Genomic DNA, 20,223 nt, shown 5'->3' on the forward strand with positions numbered 1-20,223 from the left:
CAAATACTGCATGCTCAGCACTGACTAAAAAAATCCCAAAGCCTTTTTACTAAGCCTCTGCTCCAGAGAGACTAGTTCTGCCTTTTTAGAAAAATATTGTCTAAGAAGATGCATTAAACCTACTTCACAAACAATCATGGAGAACAGCAGTTGACAATGACCAATACTTGGCTCTTAAAACCTGGGTTAATGAAATTACATGGGTTAGTTTCAGACAGAGCAAAAGGTAAGTGAAAAACACCAGAAGGAAGTGTTAGAACACTAAGGGTTTTCATACACCAAGTTAGGAATAATAATTAACAACCATTTAAAAAAATTGGAAGTTTCAACCCTATATCATCTTCTGAAACCACACGATAAAAGGCATTTAAAGCGTCTACCAACAATCTTCCACAAAGATTCCAATTAAATTACATTGCATTCTCTAAATAAAAAGCAGAGGCATTATCCACCCATCCCTCAAAAATAGCTTATCAGATAAGCATTAATTTGGCCTTCATGCAGTTCTCCGCTCTAAAGCCTCATTTCATTGAGTGTTATGCTAAGTGCCTTTTACAATTCGAAACAAGAATCTATTTCAATAAAGGAATTAAAGCAACATGTGAACTCCACGATGCATCCAGCAGTTTTCAGGAACTCCCAGGAGCCCAAAGATGTGTAAAAGGTATACCACAAAGCCACGTTGCCAACTGCTCATCGGCCACCCCAGAAGTTTTCTGACTGTTCCTTTTGCCTCCCTTCTGAGTTCCTGATTTCAGTCCCGTGCTTTCCGGGGAAGGCTCCTCAAGAGGACTTTTACAATACGGGTGATCTAGTAACTTTGCACTAAAAACGTCCAGGTTTAAGGTGCCCTCCACTTCCATTTGGCTAGAGTTGTCCTCATTTTGTGCCAGCTCCATGGATGAAGGTCCATTTGCAAAACTGTCACTGACATCAGAATCCTGCAAGGAGGATTGTAGCGGCATCATTCCGTCTACACCCATAAGCTCACTCGGTTCCGCATCGTCTTGACCCGAAACAGCCATTTCCTTTCCTGTCACAGAGATCGAAGTGTCAGAAGAACGATCCTCTGCCAGAGCCTCGGCAGCCTCCACACCGGGCAAGGTCCCTGCCTCCGGGGAGGCTCCGGCACGCAGTTCGGGCAGCACAGCGCCAGCAGCGCCATCCTGCCCTCCGGATCCCGGCTCCTCAGAACCCAGCTCGGCACACGGCAACGCGTCCCGCGCGCGGCAGGTCTCAGATGCACGTACTTCCCTCTCCTCGCCTGCAGATTTGGGTGTATTATTGTTCATATCTGATAAGCTGTACCGGTTCCAAAGACGGTCACTTTTCGATTTCCAGTAGGAAAACCAATTACACAATCCACCTTCGAAATCCCGCTGGAACGTCTCTCGATGGTCCCTTGTAACTTTCTCCACCCACCTTGGCTTGATTTTTCTCAGTTTGCAGGTTTTGCCTCTTGCTCGAAGTTCTGGGGATTTTCTAATTCTATACCGAAATTTAACCATAGAAAGTTTCTTATGCATCATAAATAAAGATCTCTTTTTTACAGTATTATGGCTAAATTTGGACCTCTTTCTAGTTGTCAAGGGGCCACAAGTTCCATTCCACTCCTTTTGCAACAGCATTTCCTTTTATAGTTGTTGAAAACTACCAGGACTGTGTTGCCCACACCATTATTGCTTTCTTCCACACTATATACAGAGCCACCTTTCTTTACAGGTAATTCAGCACCATGCTGTGTACCACATGAGACATAATGGATATTGCCAGAGATGCTATTAAGAGTAGCGCCAGTTTCTAATTCTTTGTTCAAGGGATCTTCACTCTGAAAGGATTCATTGTTGAGTTTTCTTACTGGTTCTCCAGACGGGCTTTCAGCTCTCTGATAGGGACAGGATCTTTCTGCCCTCAGTATTTTTTGTAAGGAAAGCTCTACAGGTCTACAGCAGGTTTTTGATAAGTTTCTGCATTTAGATGCACATCAGGAGCCAACCTGCTTGGGAGCTCAAGAGCCTTCCTTTTGCACTGCAGAATTCTGTACAGTTTGTTGTGATTTAAGCTCACAATTAGCCGAGCACTCTGTCTTTTCTTCTTAGCTAGGAAAAATTGCCTTTGGAAGCAGTATTTCCCAAGCTTCCCAAATCCAGTGGTCCACCTTCTAGACTGGGCCAGCAACTGACTTCTTTTCAGAATCAAATTTCTTCTGTGTTTTTTCATTTTTCTGCTGCATTATGATCTTGAAAATCAGCTGAAAGAATAAGGGAAATGAATTCAGAGTTATCTGGACTGTAACATAATAGCAAAACACCCAGGCACATTCCTCAGTCAACAAGCCTATCTGAAATTCCACCCGTCCTCCAAACACAATCCCACGTTCCCAGGGACATTCTCACTCACACCAAAAGGGAAAAAAAAAGCAATAATTTCAATGTCTCGGTGTGTAAACAGGCTCTCCTCATTTACCTTCCCTTGAGGTAAAGCAATAAAGAGGTAATCCCCACCCGGCCCACGCTCCCAAATGTAATTTCTGACTCTCTGGCCTGAGGTTAAACCTTGTTCAGTACCCACGTTGTGGAGCATGCACGGTTAACTAACTTGCCCCAAAAGGCTTTTCCAAAACACAACTTTGAAGTCCACGTTAGCCAACAAGTGTGTGCAGGTACCCGACTCCATCCCGTTGCACAAACGCTGACTCTTGTGCAACAAAAGCCTGCAGGCACTCTGAGGACACTTCGCACGCTCACACAAATCTTTCCCGTAAGGGACCAGCAGTGTCCGTACTGCCACCCCAGAAATTCTCATGCTCTGACTCCACGAAGAAAGGCCCGGCTCCCTCTTTGAAGTGGTTCCTCTGTGTTTACAGGAACAGCACACTCCAGCAGACAGCAGAGCCATCGGCTGCTACAACCGGGTGTACCTCTGCACTAACAAAGCAGTGCCAAAGCAGAACTCCAGTTAATCGTCTTAAAATACCTTTCCCAACAAAAACCTGCATCTCAACGTGTGCAGTAGGGGTATATCTCCCACTACAAGGGAGTGTAAAGCCTGCAAGGCAATATATGTTCATTAACTGCACCCAGTTAATAGGCTAAAAGTATTAACTCAAAGGTGGAAGTATCCCGAAGGGGAAGGCATCAGCCAGCCACGCTATAGGATGGTGCATGTGAGCTGTTCCAGCCCAACCAAGTACATCCTGTACTGTATTTTAGTACAGTTTGTGTTTGTCTCAAGTTCAGAAATGGACTTTGTTCCCCCCTCCTCTAACCCCCGATGCTGATTTACAGACTATTATTACACGTTTTTTCCATAGCCACGTCTAACTCAAGCATGACATGCATGTACTGTCTAGCTGAGAATAAAGCAGCTTAGACATGGAAATAAAGCATTAACACTTGGACTTTAAAGGCGAACAGGAATGCTAGGCACCTGCAAAAACAGGTATTTAAAGTCAAGCTTGAGAAGCTCTTCATTTTTTTACTCTACTAATCTCATATGTAAACAGGAGGTGACAATTTTTTACTTTGTTTATTTTTGTGGAGGGGTGGGAGGGTAACAGAAATGCCGTGGGGATAAAGAGCATCATTTAGGACTTGGGTAAGGTATTCGCACCACACAAAGCAGTCAGGAGTCGCTACCTACGACTTCAGGAAGAACCGGGCTACCTCTGCTGACAGCGATGTGCAAGACCGTACAGCTTCACAGTGCGAATGCTGCAATGGTGCCTGGCTCTTTTGTAACACCGCTAATCACCACACAACTTAGTTATCATAAAAGAATCAGGACGTAACATTCCATCAAGCCCATTTTCTCACACTTGTCTTCGAGCACTTGCTTATTACTCCACACCAGATCCGGTTAACGCCTGCTTTTACACCACGAACTCCACACGTCTGTGTATTGTGCACGTGACCTACAAAACATTCAAGTTGCCCCAGCGAGCACCAGCCAAACCACGTTCTTGCGAGGACAGCTTATTCCAGCCACACTTCCCAGGTGAAACAAACCAACCCGGCGAGATCACTACGATCCCAACAGTGCCACGTATACGAGGGGCTCCTGCTGGCTCTGTGAGTCTCGAGCACTCCAGGAAGAGCCCAGCACATCGAGGTGCCAGTGCCACTGCTTCTCTGTCTCAGTAACACGTGCATTCGCCCAGGAACCTACCTGCTGGTTTTTAAGAACACTCTTGAAGAGTTTGGGGTCTCTGCTTCTCTCCTTTTGTCTCTCACAGCAGAGTCCAACGAGAAGCACCCCCTCCACGGACACCGCCTCAGGTGCGGAGGCAGGCTGAGCAGCCGCTGGCTTTCTGGGCAGCTTGGGGATTACACGGGGCCGAAATGCCTGCAGCTGCCATTGTTTTACCCACAGCAGACAGAACTGATGATCACAGTGGGAAAAATACTCGGCTAGATCCTAGCAAAGATAAGCCCTGGCAACAAAAAGAACCTGAGGCAAACTTGAATTGTGAGGCAAGAGCGGTGCCACAGTTTCTGTGCAATCAATTGCAAAAGCAATCGAAATGGCTCATTTATGCATTAGTGTCATGAAATCGAGCTTTAAACTGCAACAAAGGAAGCTGTCAGGGAAGCTACTCTACCCACCTGTTCCTCTGCTTTGCATTATAACTGAGATCATTAAAGAAATGCTTGACATTACAGCTCAGATGATTAAAAATGCTTCATGCTTGTCTGTGATGCAGACACCAACTTCTCTGCATTTAAAGGTATTTGCTGTGTGAAAAAGTTTCTGCCTAAAAACAGGGAAAAAAGTCTGATTATGCCATTTCATCCAAGCAAACCTTTCCTGCCTTCCCATCTCCTTTTTCAAACATAATCAATGTGGAGTTTGGATTCCTTTAAAGCAAAGGCCTCCGAGGAGCAGTTAATCCCAGTCCTAGGAGCTGAAACAGTTCACTTTGCTAATAGCTGTATTACTTAGAGTGACAAAAGATAATCCATCCGCAAATATTTCATTAACAGGTGCTGCTTGAAGAACTTATTTTCCGTCAGTGCTACGAGAGTATTACTGGTTTTACTTGGCAATGTAAATCAGCAAGGCAAAAGCAAAGTGCACTTCAAAGTGCACTGCTAGGAAAGGAACTGAAATGAGCAATGCAAGACCCAAAATAAAGCAAAGCAAAGTTTAAGGGCCTGAAGAAGTCACTTCTTCGCCTCATACGTTGGAACAGGTGAAAAACCTCAGAAGTCGGGACCCTTTCACCATCAGGTGAGTCATTTGGCTAGGAAAAGCCACACCTTCGCTACACAGGGATGCTGCCAAGTCCATACCAGCAGTCTCAAGCCCAGAAAATCCCCAGATGTCTATCTTCCAATGACAGTAAGTGTAAGAAATTTACTGTCACTCGTCCTCACCCTTTCAGCTGTGTTTGGCATACCATCTGCAAATGATTAACTGTTAAAAAGCACAATCTCCTTTGCACTACATGAACACAATCCTGAACAGTTCCAGCTCTGTACCAATAGTGGACTCTGGTTACACACGTGCTTTGCACTCACATCTTTTAAAAACAGATTTGGGAGCCCCTCAGTACTTCAGCTTTCAGAACAGAGAATTATCCCAAAAGCTCTTGGTAAGCTACAAGCGAGCATGACTTTATGTCAACGTGACATAAAACTGGCCTAAAGCTCCCTGAACATCTGCACAAAGAGGGATGAAAGGCCCTTGATCCTACACTCAGTAACACAGATACGTGTTATATTTTCATGAGAGCAATTAACAGCACGCTCCATTTGCAACTTACATGCGAGCTTACATGGTTGCAGCCCCAAGTGAAATCAGATACTGGGAAAGATTCTACATGTTCACGTCCTTCAGCAGTTTTAAACCTGTTACAGTTTAACTGCTAATTAATCCTTGGCAGTTTTAGAAAGTCCAGGTTTTACCTAAAAGGCACAAACAGAAACAGGAAAGGCAGCCCCAGCCACTGCTGCTACCGGCCCTCTAAGCAAAGACTTCTCGCTGCCACCTGAAGCAGCAGAGCAGGGGAACCTGCCGTCTGTGCACGCACAGCTCCGGCACAGCTGGAGGCTGCAGCAGCACAGCTACAAGGGGTGCAGGTGGCAGCGAGCACCAGACCGAGGCACATGTAGCAGGTAACTTGGTCGCAGCCGGCTCGCTAACTCCTGGCACTGCTATTCAAAGCACAGACAGCGCTTGTTTTGAAGAGCATCAGTAAGGTAAACAAAGCGAACAGCCTTGGGCGCGCTGCTTTGCGTGGGCAGGAGTAACTCAGGCACCGCCTGCTGCCACAGGAGGCTGCAGCTCTCGCAGGCACTCAGCGAGCCCAGCTTTTCCCCGCAGACATGTGGGGCAGGCTCTCAAGGACAGGCGATAAGCGGGAAGGAGAGCAGCCGGAGCTGGAGAGCTGTGCAAGGTGCCCTCCCTCCCCCACCAGCACCCAGCACTGGAAAGAGAGAGAGGAAGCTGGGCAGGGTGTCTCTCGAAACCACCGCGAGGCCAGAAGTGAACTGGAACGGTCAGGAAGTCTGAACTGGTTCAGTTACCACACGCAGAAGTAATGGAGGTTCACGGCACGGGGAACTATCCCCTCTCCGCTTTCTGTTCTGACCCGCTCAGCACATTTCGGTGACTGTTATCCAAACAGTAAGTTTTGTCCCAGAGGTGAAACGGGCTCTAGGGAAACGCACTTCGACAAAACCTAACGTATTAACGCAAGGCCGCCCAGAAATTGCCAAAGTCCAAGCTGACCAGCTCACGGCGGGACAGGGCAGGGCGTGGACGGAGCTGGTGACCTGTTATCACAGGCAGCCACCGCAAGGCTTCAGTGCTCACGGTTAGTTTGGTCTCTTCCCTTCTCTGAATTTCAGCTTTCAGGAACTAACCCACAATCTCACCCAATTGGCTACACACCTGCTAAATTTATTCCTGGCAAGATTTTTTAGATTTATTTATGGCAACATCCTCCTTTAGGCAAAATTAGATTAGCGGAGATACGCATGTCAGATAAAGTAGCATTTAAGAGAAATACCGTCAAAAACCAGGATGATGAAAGAGCAAAACTTCTAGATTAAAGAGTCCAAGGTTACTTTTGTACTAATAAGGCATAAGGACATAAGTCATTTTTAATCTTCAGTTTTCAGGTGGATTTTAATGAAACATCATTCAAACCTTGTCCTCTCCTTCCTGAACGCCCCTGCAAAGCAGAAGCACAGAAGTGGCTGAAATAAAGCTAACAGACTTTTTCATCCAAGCCTCGTGAAGGGGATGGGAACTGGAATTTCTGCCAAGGTCCTGGCACGTGTCTGGGATCGAGGGTCTCCCTGACTTTTTCTCTTAGTCTTTCCTTAAAACACATGCATATTTTTGCCGGTATTAAAAACATCTTCGCTTGGCTTGGAGAAAAAACGACTTTTTTTTACTGATGTTAGTGATGCACGTACAGGTAAGGGAAGGCGAGGCTTCTGCCAGAGGCAACCAGCTCCTCCTCAGAGCTCAAAGTCTGGGCTGGAGCGGGTTTGCGCAGGCGACGGCCGCAGAGAGGGCAGGGTTGCTGACCCCTGGCTCGCTGAAGCATGGCCGTGCCACCACCGCGCCGCGGGGCAGGGGGCTGTGCCCTGGCTTGTAGGGGCTCGGCGAGGGGCGAGCAGAGCGCCCTGGGGCAGCCAGGCCCCCTGCCCGCACAGCCAGGCGAGGCTGCGAGCAACAGCTAGCTCGGGGCCGAGAGGCCGGTAACGGATGAAATAACCTTGCCCCGACCCCCAAGCCCCGTCCTGCAGCCGCCCACCTCCTCCAGCGCCCCGGGGCTCTCCCGGGCCTCCGCCTCCCTCCCGCCGCACCGCGGGGACGGCGCTGCCCAGGGAGCGGGGGGCGGCCCCGCGGCCCCCACGGCGGGCAGCACCGGGGCAGAGCCGCTCTCAGGTGCCCTGCAGCCGCCCGGCCTACGCCTCACCTCTGCCCGCCGGCGCCGCCCGCCGCATCCCGGCCTCCGCCAAGGCCCCGCTCCGGCTCCGGCTCCGGCTCCGGCTCCGCTCCGCCCCGCCGGGCCCGAGCGCCCTGCGCCGGCGCCGCCGCGTCAGCCCTGCGACGGGGCGGGGGGCACGGGCGGCCGCGGAGGCAGCGCGCCTGCGCCCGGCCGGCGGGGCCGGGGCCGGGGCGGACCGGGCAGGGCCCCTCGGGCAGGGCCCGGGGCCCAGGCGGGCGGGCGGCGGGGCCGCGGCCGCCTCCCTCCCGCAGCTGAGGGAGACGCTGCTGGAGGGCGGGGGACGGGGCCTGCAGGGTGCCCCCTCCTCAGCAGGACCCCTTAGTAGCCTTTTTTTTTTTCTTAATAAATCACTGAGGTCTTAATCTGTGGATGTGTTTGTGAAAAATAAATAAAATAAAATACCATAACTTAGAGTTCTCTTGTAGTTAACTCCCATCACACCATAACTTGAGGACTTCTGTAGTTATTCCCATCACACCGTTAACTTGAGTTCCATTGTAGTTACTCCCACCACACCATAACTTCAGGAGTTCTCTCTCTCGTAGTTACTCCCACCACAGCATACCATCAGGAGTTCTCTTGTAGTTACTCCAGCCCTAGCAGCCTGACAAAACCACCCGGCCTGCAACCACAGATCCGGGCATGCCTTCCCCTGGCTGTGGTGGGGGCAGTGGGATTTGTCCCCTCCCTGTGGTGCCTGCTGTGGGGCACTTCACATCTCTGCATCCCGGTTCCCCTTCCTGAAGAATGAGGAAGAAAATACTGTCTGTTCTGGCTGGTGTGCTGTGTTACGGAGATGTCATGAAAGTGGGAAGTGCGCCAAAGCCATTTTTGTTGCTGGGCGGAGAAGGGTTGCACTTCCTCTCACCACTGGGTAGCCCCTGTGAGGAGAAGCTGAAGGAATTTCTCAAAATAAATAAATAAATAAAAAAAAGGCATAAAGGCGTTGAAGCAGGGAAGATTGGGAAACAGGCACAATGCATCATTTTTGCTAAAAGTCTTTAGAACGTGAACTATTTTGTGATCATGCAGTATCCATTATGCTGTGCATTCCTCTAGGAATTGCAGTATCCAGGCCATGGGTTGTGAAATTCTGTAACAAAGAAATAAAAAAAGGGATATGGAAGACAATGCGGTAACGCACCATCAGAACAGAACAGTCAGTGCCAGACTGAGAGTTGCTGGCTTTTATTTGTTTGTTTGAAAAAATGTCCAGGCCAGCTCTCTCATTAAATACAGTGCTTTCCTAAGCAACCATTTGCTCTTCCTGTACAGTAAATCCAGCCAAAGATGGGCTAAGCAGTTTCAGAGCAACAGGATGAGTCCTCTGGCCTTTATGAAACACACAGTAAACAGGGTGCACAATGCAAGACTCAGGCTGTGAAGGTAAAACAGGAATATAATAAATGGAAAGAGGATTCCTCCCCCAACCCATCGCAGTGCTGCTGTGTTCTCTGGCTCTCTAACAGCACCTCTGCACTTGAGTCATGGCCTGACCCAGGCAATCATTAGTACCGTCTACTTCAGGCACTTGAGGCACATAAATGAGAGCCCAAGTTCATGAGATCCTCTTAAAAATCATGATTTGACTTTCTAATTTTTTTCTTCTTTTACAAGCCTTCTGGTTTTGCTTGTGAGGATCAGTCTTATCACATGTTTCTGCTTCCTCCCTGTCCACGAGGGCTAGTAGCAGATCTTTAAAAACTGGAAGCTGAGATTCTCAGATGAGTAAACACTGTAAACTGCACGCTGTAAACACTGAGGCTTTAAGGAATGCATGAAAGACATGAGACTTGTGAAAATTAATAAATAAATAAAAGGCAGACTTGGCAATGCTGACAGAAAGGACTGAATACCAACTGCATTACTGCAACATTTTTGTGGCCAAACTTGCAGCCTCAATGTTTTAATGATGGGAGACTTTACTGCATTTAACAGAAGCCTGGATTTGATTCTTTCAGAATAAAAGGGCCTTTGAACACTTTGTAAATGCAGCTTCCTGGCTTCATTGATCACTGACACAAACACCAGAACTAGATCTCCTACTTCTTGAGCTAAAGCACCAATCCTGCTAATTTGGGCAGCAGTGAGCTTGGAAAGGAAGCAGCTGCTGGAAAAAGCCATGTAGCATGAGCTGAACCAGTTAGCTGCCATGTGTGTCGTATAGCCAAGCAAGAATACAGCCAAGGTAAATCTTCATATAACCATGTTTTATTTGGAGGCTGCTAACAGTCAGTCTGAATTCACAAAAGAATGCAAATAGCCACATCAGGAAACTCAGCAAAAGATTATTCAAACTGGTGGGGTTTAAGAAGGAAAATGAAAATTTTCTCTGTTATCACTGCCTTCTTTTCCACTTCTGAATAAGAATAAAATTAAGGACCACTCTTGCACATTCCATAGCTTCAAGTTGCGATGGAAAGACTATACCGGCAGAAGTACCCATACATCTCAGCACATACTTGACAATAGAGACATTGGAAGGACTGTTCTTAAATTACAACAAAGCAAAAAAGCTTTTTCAAAAGGTACATTCACAGCAAGTAAACTCTAAACTGAATGCAGCTATGGACAACAGAGCATTGGCTACTCCTTGGGCCATGCTCTGGGAAGTCTGCAGTTTCTCCTAACTGCCTGATGTTAATCCTATAGCATAGTAATACAAGGGGTGTGAAGGAAGCAATACTGCAACAGAAATAACCCAGACTCTGTGAGGAAACCCCTTCACAACACAATCTTGTCTTTGTGCTTTCAGCCCCTTCCCAGTTGCTGAAGAGATTCTCGAGCAGTCGGAGCAGCCCTGTCCCTGCTGCTGGCTCCCCCGCGGCCACCTCACATGCTCGTCCTCTGCCCTGTTTGCTCAGCTTGCCCTTCCTGTCAAGGACGAGTGCACAGCAGCTCCTGATAAAAAAAAGATCACTTCAGCATATCTCAGAGGCAAATCTCCTAAAATTCAAACAATGGCTTCTGTCTCACAGTTAACAAAAGCAGTATTTCCTTTTCCTTCAAATTAGTGGCTTGATAAAGCTGAAGTTCTCTTTCACTATCCATGTATTACACTGACTGGCATTTTTGAAACACCAAGAGGGCTTTGGCTGTGATCCCACATCACTGTTTGATAGGTGCAAACTTTACTTAAGAGGCTGTGAAACTTCCAGCAGCTCATCTCACCTACATGCCGGTTACCCCAAAGCAAAGGCTGGCAACCTAACGTATGCAGTAAACTCTGACTTGGATCTCCAAAGTGACTGGGTTTAAAACAAACAAACAAAAACCAACCAACCACCATCAGCAACAAAAAAACACCACCGCTTTTTCAGAGCAGATTCCTCATAGCTGGCTTTGATCTCAGTGTGTGCTCTGTGCCTGCACAATTAATTCAAGGGAACTTCTGGCCGATGCGTGGGTGAGGGGATCTCTGACATTTCTGTCATTGCAGAGTAAATTTTTCAGTTCCTCTTCTGTGACCATAACCCAATTATGTAAATACAGTTAGAGTACAAAACCACTCTCACTTGTGCATTTACTCAAATTTTAAATATCTGTACTTTCATAGTTACAACACTGACAAGGATTCCAGAGGGAAGGATAATCTTCTTGAAGCAGAAAGGAAGCTTAGTGATCGAGGATGACACACATTAACACTGCTCCACAACTAACTCTTAGCCTGAACCTGCCGTACCTGGCCTTCCAGGACAGTGCTTCACCCCACAACGGCCACCAGCACTTGTCAGTCAGAGGCTGTTGCTTCTGTTGTTCAGGCTGTAGGGCAGAAAATAACTTCTGTTCCCAGTCCACCTTACATGCGAGTCAGAATAGCTTGGGCCACCTCCATCAGCTGCCCAGCCTTGTGCTGAAGAATGAAGAGCCACAGCCCATCAGCTCAGCTGCGGCACTGAGTGCCCTCAAACAGGTGGGAGCTGTAAATGGGAGCAGTAAAGTTCCAAACCTTCCTTGCTGCTTGCAAAGTGAACGAGTTTCCACACCTGGTGCTTTTCAGATCTCTCCCTACAGCACACGGACAGGGCTGCTTCCCTGCCCTGCAGGCATGTTTTGAAAACAAGTGGATTGAAGTCAACAGGCCCTAGAGATAACTGTAAAAGGGACTGTGCAAGTGAAAGAAAGGCGCCCTTAACACAGTGTTTAGCTTCCGACTTGAATACTCCGTAATTACATCTTGCTGTTTGCCTGCGCTGCACAGACCAGAGCTCACTGAGACCGCGGATAAACTATATTTAAACTCACTCTTTCAGGTACCACAGGCAGTGTTGTCATGGCACCAAACCAGCGCAGGCTGCAGAGCCCATTTGTGAGACAGAAGCTGTGCAGGTGACTGCACTGCGCTGTAGCTCACCAGGGCTGCTGCTCAGCTAGCTAATTCAAAGCTAGTTCCAGGTTCACTTCTACATGTTTAGTTAGGCAGCGAAATCAGCTGGGAAGTTTGTTGCCTCCAGTCACTCTTTTTCACTCCTGTATCTCCGCTCCCTCTCACCAGCCCCAAAGTTGTGCCAATACAACTAACTGGGAAGCTCACTGGAAAATGAATGCTTCAATTGATCCATGGCAGGGGGAAGCAATACCCAACGGTTCTCCTCTGGAATTGCACAGGGACCACGGGAGGCCAGGGCAGGCAGAAGTAGTCAAGGCTAGAAGGGCAGGGCAGGAATCCAAACACCCTTTAACATGCACAAGTGATGCGAGTCCAAATGCTGTTCCAAAGAGAAAGCGTGGTTTCTTGTAGCCAACTGCCAGTATTCTTCGTTAAAACATTTTGGTTGTGTTCTCTCTGAGGGCAAGATCTGGAAGACGGCTGCCTCCTGGAAGCAGTGCCGATGCACAACACCCTACTGGTACATTTTGTCTTTTGCTTGGCAGCTGAACATTTCTTTTGATGCTGTGTTGCCTTTCACTCATATCAGATTGTGAGGGGTTGTTTCATCAGAAACAAGAGTGAAATGGAATAAGGAATAAATTAGAAACAGGACAAAGCTGTTACTGAATTTCTTAGAACTTGAAGGAACAAGAGGCAAAAACCTCCTGCAGCAGGAATTTGATTACCAGCTTCCCCAAATGATACCATTACTGTAATTGCTAAACACTTTCTAAAGCAGTATATAGCTACAGTCACTGCAGCACTGGAATTGTCCATGAAGAAGGATGAAGAACATGCAGTGTAGGACAGAAATGAGGATGTTACGGTCAGTGAAAATCTTCATCATCAGGAGAGGCTGAAGAAGCTGAGACCATCTCCAATGAGGAAGAAAAGTGCTATAGGGACCTTCCTACATATTTTAAGATCAGTGGAGTGGAATTGTGTTTATGCATTTTTCTTAGCCTGAAAGAATTTTAAACAACTGGGAGAGAGTAAGATGAAATGGGGAGTTCAAATGGAAATCCACAAGGATATCCATCTTTCCCAGTGTCCCATCAAGACACTGATGCAATATCATCTGGAGCTGGTCTGTTATATCTAAGGCTTTTGAAACATAATGAACGTAGCTTTTTCAAATTAGTACTGACAAACAAAATAGCTGACTTATCTCTATTCAAAAATTACTCCATGGAAAGAAAATGCAGGCAATTTAGTAGGAGACTTGGCACTTACAGAAAATGTTTGTTATGACAAATTTGTTATTCAGACATCTCTGCATTTTCTGAGTTGAACTCACAAGTAAAAGGGAAATGCTTCAACCCAATCTAGAGGTCACTCCACCTTGGAAACTATCATCTCATAGAGGTGGGCAACATTTGATCTGCATATTTCAAGAGATGCAGCAGAAGACCAGACATCAGTTCATTCTATGTCTTTGATTTATTTAAAGCCAGGCAGACAGCATCCTAACCACATGGAAGGATGTCGAAGTGTTCAGGAATCATGATGATTTTGATTTCTAACCCTACCCTAAAATGCATTTCCATACGCCCTCCCCAGCCTGTTGCCATCTTTAGATTAAATATGGATATCCTCTTCCCATGGCTCACCTGCACAAACAAACCTTTGTCTTAACACCTTCCCTGTAGTTGCTTGGGATTCTTAAAGGGCAGGTTCCTCTGCCTTTTATCATTCCTCAGAAGTTCTCAAACAATTTATTCCCATCAATCTGTCAAGGCAAGCATACTCAGATGAGAAATTTCAAGCTATTCCTCCTTCCTTTTCCTCCTGCCTATCCTTCCTGGACAGTCTGTACATATAAACTAGCATTAACTAGCTGAAGCCTTCAAAATGCAAGTTCAAGTCTCTAATAAAACTTATCCCCTTCATTCTGAAGCTGACTGAGTTGCAGAGCCGCCGGAAAGATAAGGAGACTGATGGAGTTTTTCAAACTATGCATCCCTTTGATCCCTTCCCCAGGATGAAAAAAAATATTGAAAGTTCTCTATCCTGGATTTCGTTACTCACGAAAAGACATGGAAGTGCAATTACTCCTTACTCATCAACAACTACCCACCAACTCTCTCTCCTAGCTAGACTATTCTGGCTACTTTAAAACATGGTTTTGCAATTTCCATTTCCAGATTGCCCTGCCAGGTATGACTGTGACTTTGCAAACAGCTACAGCTGTGTGTGCTAATTGCTTTCCTCTAAATTATTTATGAGACTCTTTTGACTGATGGGAATTCTCAGAACAGCATGTGATAACCATTGGCAGTGGACTTCTGAACTAGTGGGAACTCCATCACCTGCCGAGGTGCAGAAAAGCCAGCTGTTAGCAGACACTGCGTCCCTGACAGCATGTGCACCGAACTGCAGGGTCAAGCTCTACCTGCTTTCATCTCCTTTTCCAATAACTGCTCAATGGGAAATTTATGTGTAAGCATTACATCTGCACCAAACACACACCCTTTACTTTTGGGATTAGATCAGAGAATACTGGAGACTGCCTAATTTAGATAAGGCAGAATATAGAGTGTCAATGACCTGCGGAAGACAATCCTTTTCACTAAAGAGGGCTTTTCAAGCTCTGGTCCCAGATGCGGTAGGGGTCTGTAAAATGCAAATAGGAAAGCTAGAAATCAATAGACTTAAATTCACCACATATGGGTTAGCATCTTTACCAGATTTTTTTTTTTTTTTACACAATACATCAACTGAAATAGAATAGCAAACACTACTACAGAAAAGAGTACAAAATGTATATCACGAGCCACCACTTACCACTGCTTTTTCCTGGAGGGCTTATCACTGCTGTCCAGCAAAAATCTACTCAAAAAGCTATGGCTAAAGGTAACCATAAGCCCTGTCAGTTAAATAAAAAAACCCCTCATGTTCCAGAGACCAGCAAATTATATCAGTATTTTTCTCTTCCTCTACACATAAGAATAACTGACAGGGTAGATGGAGTCCACAGCCAGGTTGGCTAGAAGAAGAACTTAATGACTTGAGTTGCAGGAGCATGACAAGGAGCAGCCAGAAGAATGAGGCAAACCAGCCTGTGTTAGAATTACTGCTCACTATTGCTGTTTTTATTACTTTCCCAGGAGGATATAAAGGTTGCTGGGTGAGCAACCAATGTGGCACCTTCATGAGCTTCACAGCTGTGTTTAAGAACTAAATTTAAGCAGGATCCCCAGCCAAACTGTAAGTGAAATTGTGTGACGGGTCTTTGCCTAAGCAGTATTTTACTCTTCGGTTCCCACAAATGTTTATACCTGTGCTCATTTATTCTACGTATTCTGGAAGATTCACACTGTTTTCTGTACAGAAGTCTACCAACCCCCAGGCACAAGGATAGAGACAGGAAAGAGAGGGCAACAAAGGAGGGGCTGGGTTCTCCTTGGAGATAAGCTGGTATTTCAGAGTCAGGTCAGATATTCCTCGGGCACTCTGCTCAGTGCAGCACGGATAGAACCTGAATTACCACAGGAGATGTGCAGAGGATGGCACATCATAATCCAGCTGCACATAAAGTCGGGAGGAGGGAGACAAGGCAGGATGTGTGGTTGTGCTAAGAACACCAGGAGTTTCATTTCTTGACTCCCTTTCTCCCATGCTGTGGAGCTTCAGCTGTGTCCCACCCAGTGGTTGGCACCTGGGATTTAAACAAGTGTCCCAGCTTCTAAGCCTGCTCCCCCCAGGAGATGGGCCACATGGACTCCTCGTGCTTACAATGAAACAGCACACTGGTGATAAGGAAATGAGTCCTCTGCAGAAGAGGAAGGGGGGAGGAAGCTGATGTTCCCAGCCACTTATCACAGATGAAAAAGGAGACAGGACAGAAGGTATTTGTCTGGATCTGACACAGACTAACGGCATGGCACAGGTAAGGCTAGGAAGTCATTCATGCCTCATTTCTCCCACCTGTAAATTATTCCTCCCCCTTCATCCCCACGGGTGCATCATTATGATTGCTCAATTAATTATCAGTTTAAGAGAGCTCCAAGACATTCAATGGAAAAGAAGGAATTTTTTGTATTTCTGCTTCCCCAAAGTTGCATGCATAAACACTGATATTTGTAAGTCCTTTGCTGAGGATAGAAAATTACTTCCAGTCTACAGATCAGAAAGTTAAACCAAGGAAATCTTAAAGCACAGATTTTGAGAAACAGTCTCAAGTTCCCAGACACATTTTCTGAGTACGCAGACACATACGAACACAGGCGCACTTCCAGAGGGCCAAGCACACCCAATCCTGAATGAGAACAGCCAGAAGTACGGGCATTCACCCACTGAAGTTCACGTGCTCGGGATTCCAAAACAAGTATTTCAAACCTTATCCCACTCTGGAAAACTGAAATGGGAACTTACCCAAGAAAACGTGAATGGCAAGTAGCACACTGCGGTGTTCTGTCCACCACATCACGGTGTACTTGTGTTTGGCTAGAGCTTCAGAGAAGCTTCTTGCCATTGAGGTGCCAGAACAGGTGATCAGACTTTCAGAAGCATTTATCACTGAACAGTTTGGGTTGGAAGGGACCTTAAAGATCAACTTGCTCCAACCCCCTGCCATGGGCAGGGACACCTCCCACCAGATCAGCTTGCTCAAAGCCCCGTCCAGCCTGGCCTTAAACATTTCAGGGATGGGGCATCCACAGCTTCTTTGGGGAACCTGTTCCAGTGCCTCACCACCCTCTGAGTGAAGAATTTCTTCCTTATGTCCAATCTAAACCTACCCTCCTTTAGTTTAAAGCCATTCTCCCTTGTTCTCTCACCAAACACCCCCTGACAGAGAGTCCCTCCCCAGCTTTCCAACATGGTTGTGCCTTTCTCGTGCTGGGGGCCCCAGAGCTGAACGCAGCACTCCAGGTAGGGCCTCGCGAGAGCAGAGAAGGAGAATCACTTCCCTCGATCTGCTAGCTACACTTCTTCTGAGGCAGCCCAGAACATGGTTGGCTTTCTGGGCTGCAAGTGCACGTTGCCAGCTCATGTTGAGCTTTTCATCCATCAGCACCCCCAAGCCCCTCTCTGCAGGGCTGCTACCACATGTCTCTCCAAGCACAGCAAGCTGCAAAGGAATGTACCATGGGAGGGAGAGTTTCCCTGACCAAAACAATTAAAACGCTCACATAAAAATAGAATGCTGAAAGGAAATCTGCCCGTTCTGCACCATTATTATTTTTAATACAAAACCCAAGTTCCTGTCAAAAACAAGAGAATAGACAATTTCCAGCCAGCTTTAATGGCATGATCTTTTGAAATACTCAGCCATCTGTCACAGCAGGAGTGCTTGGTGTTCAGCCCTTCTGAAAAACTTGGCCCTTCTTTGGGAACACGGTGCTTTTCAAACTCTGCTGTTAGGCCCCTCCTAGGAACCATTTCTTCCCTGAAAAGTACTGCTTTTTTGTGTCACTGTCCTCAGTGCAGCGAAACCTGCCAGTAAAACAGGTACAGATTGGCTTGAAGTGCAAAACTGGTAAATTGCTTTGAGTGAGCCCTAAATCCAAGGATGAGTGGGCAGGTTAAGTCCAGAATTAACTAAAATTACATTTAATGTTGCTTATAAAAAGCATTGCAAAAGCCTCTTAGCAAATTTCCAGATGATAATTGCTCACTGAAAACTCCTTTTCCCTTAGAAGCATTTATTTCCTCCTCTCCTCTGATTCTTCCAGCCCTTTCTCTTCCCACTCTCATGACTGTTGATGCCCTTGTCCCAGGTTAAGAGGTAACAAAGCAATGAAACGAACCACTCCTTACTCATGAAAGATTGTTAATAGCGGGACCCCAGTCTGGGATGGAAAATCAGCTTCCAAATAAGCCTCTCTGGGGGTTAATAAAATCTGCTATACAGACAGAAAAATTCTGCAGCAGGTGAATCATCTCATACACAGGGATCAGGCAAACAGCGACAGCATGATGCACAGCACTACATTAAAACAGAAATACGGTCCCACTGTAAACACCTACATCTGGAACCTGCGGTGATTCCTCTTCACAGAGCAAACATTTTACAGCAATGTTCTGAACAGAGACCAGCAAAATAGAGCACTAACCTGGACATTTGCCCTTTCTCCTGCTACTGGTGCGTTAGAAGAACATGCTACAGGTCTTCATTTTAACAAATATAGATTAAGCTCCTTGTGGCTCCCTGGGATAGAGACAAAAACTGCGTTACTTTCAGTGGACCAAGACCTCTGACAAATCAATGAGATATATAAGAATGCTTTTTATTTCTTAAGTGGGCCAAGAGGCTTTGAAGCTACACTAATGCCTCCAGATAAAGGGCCACGCTATCCCTCCTGCTGCAACAGAAACCTCAGTGAAATTCAGGCTACATGAAAGTTAACAGCAAAATTCCCACCAGTTTTACTGTGAACAAGACTTCAGGCCATAAGTCTATTCTGTGGAGGATTTTCTACCAAATGTTTGAAAATGATTTTCTCCAACGGAAAAAAAAAAAAAAGTCAATTGTTTCATTGTATTTTCTTTAAAAAGCTGTAACCGAACATTTCATTTTTGATTGGGGTCAACCCTAGTTTAAAATTTCCAGTTCCCACACACATCCTCCTGAAGCAGTGGAACTGCAGTGGCTGACACGTTCTGATGCTAAACTCAACTGACACATAATAGCTTGATAATGCCAAGCAATATGTTTTGAGCTCCCCATACCCACAAAAGAAAGAAATTCAGCATATTGAGGTTCTTCTCCACCCTCCTCCCAAGCTTGGACAGAAATACATATGGAAATACTGGAATTTTTCAAAATTTTTTTAACTGTACTACAATTTGCATCGACAATGGCTACCACCTGGCTTGGCCCTACCAAAGTTAAGTTACTCTGCAATAATAAAACATAATTCAGAACAGAATTTGGCCTGCAGAACTCCACATCCCAAGGAGCCCAACAAAACCTTCCCCTTGGCTCCGCTCATTCCTTTTGAGGAAGGACCCAGCGGAAGGAAGGCAGCCAGTGTGACTGCCAGTTTTGCAGAGTCCATAAAACTCTTGGGAGCCGTGACCCCAGCTCTCTGGCTCTTGGATTTCTAACAGAGGACTCTATTGAAAATGATCCTCTCTAGGGCTCCAAGATGTTCACCCGTAACCTTACTGAGTCACGAAAGAATATTCAGCCCATAATACAACGAGCACAGCAAACTTTCCTTTGCTATATCACAGCAATCTCAGAAGTGCCTGACACGTTGGAAGCTACTGGCCAATACCTTGTTCAGCAAAGTTTAAGCCCCAGGAACTGAACAGAACTTCAGCGCTTGCTTAAGTTTAAGCACAAGTTGAAATGCATTTCTGAATAGGAATGGCCTTAGGAATTATGCAAATGCTTAGACAAGTCCAAATACGAATTACTTCAGAAGACAGAGAAGCAAGTAGTGCAATTTAATCATTTTTATCTCCCTACTAAGAATGCACAAGTTCTTACAGCTAATATTACAGCAACTTCGACTGTTGCCAGAAGCCAAATGACCTATTCTTTAACAGTCAAGCTCTCCTCATTTTCAAACTGAAGATTAGTCCATTTATGCTGAACCGTGGCAGAGAATGACAATTCCATAATACATGGATTGAGTGCTATTCCACTCACATGTTACATTACCCTGTCCTTACTTCCACTGCACTTTCCCTTGCAATTGACTATCACGGTAATAAGGTGGTGCTGCTTCTAATCTCAAATTGTGTACTTCCTGGGATGCTGGCAATTCATTAGATACTCCCATAAATTGGCCCACTGGATCTGACCTTGAATCTGAATGCCAAAAAAAAAAAGCATGGTGATACAACTTACTCATATTAACAGCCTGCATTAAAGTCACAACGTGAACTGGAAACTTCCATAAAACAATGAGTAAAGCGAACCTTCAGCAATATC

At 46.1% G+C, this 20,223-nt stretch overlaps 1 protein-coding gene across 6 annotated transcripts in view; it reads right to left on the reverse strand.

Moving 5' to 3' along the window:
- SENP5 (SUMO specific peptidase 5) overlaps nucleotides 1-20,223 on the reverse strand; it is a 180,530-nt gene that overhangs the window by 55,465 nt on the left and 104,842 nt on the right. For 3 of the 6 annotated variants that reach the window (XR_014588049.1, XM_083848392.1, XM_083848391.1), the window contains exon 1: nucleotides 671-2,251. Coding sequence is in view for 5 of the 6 variants with exons in the window: in XM_083848392.1 (XP_083704518.1) it covers nucleotides 671-1,628 (958 nt within the window). In the remaining variant the exon portion in view is untranslated. Of the gene's footprint in view, nucleotides 1-670; nucleotides 2,252-7,933; nucleotides 8,035-18,394; nucleotides 18,490-20,223 lie in introns of those variants that run through there. The other 3 variants (XM_083848395.1, XM_083848393.1, XM_083848394.1) reach the window with 2 other exon arrangements.

This window comes from Anser anser, assembly GCF_964211835.1.
Source record: "Anser anser genome assembly, chromosome: 9".
Classification (NCBI taxonomy): domain Eukaryota; kingdom Metazoa; phylum Chordata; class Aves; order Anseriformes; family Anatidae; genus Anser; species Anser anser.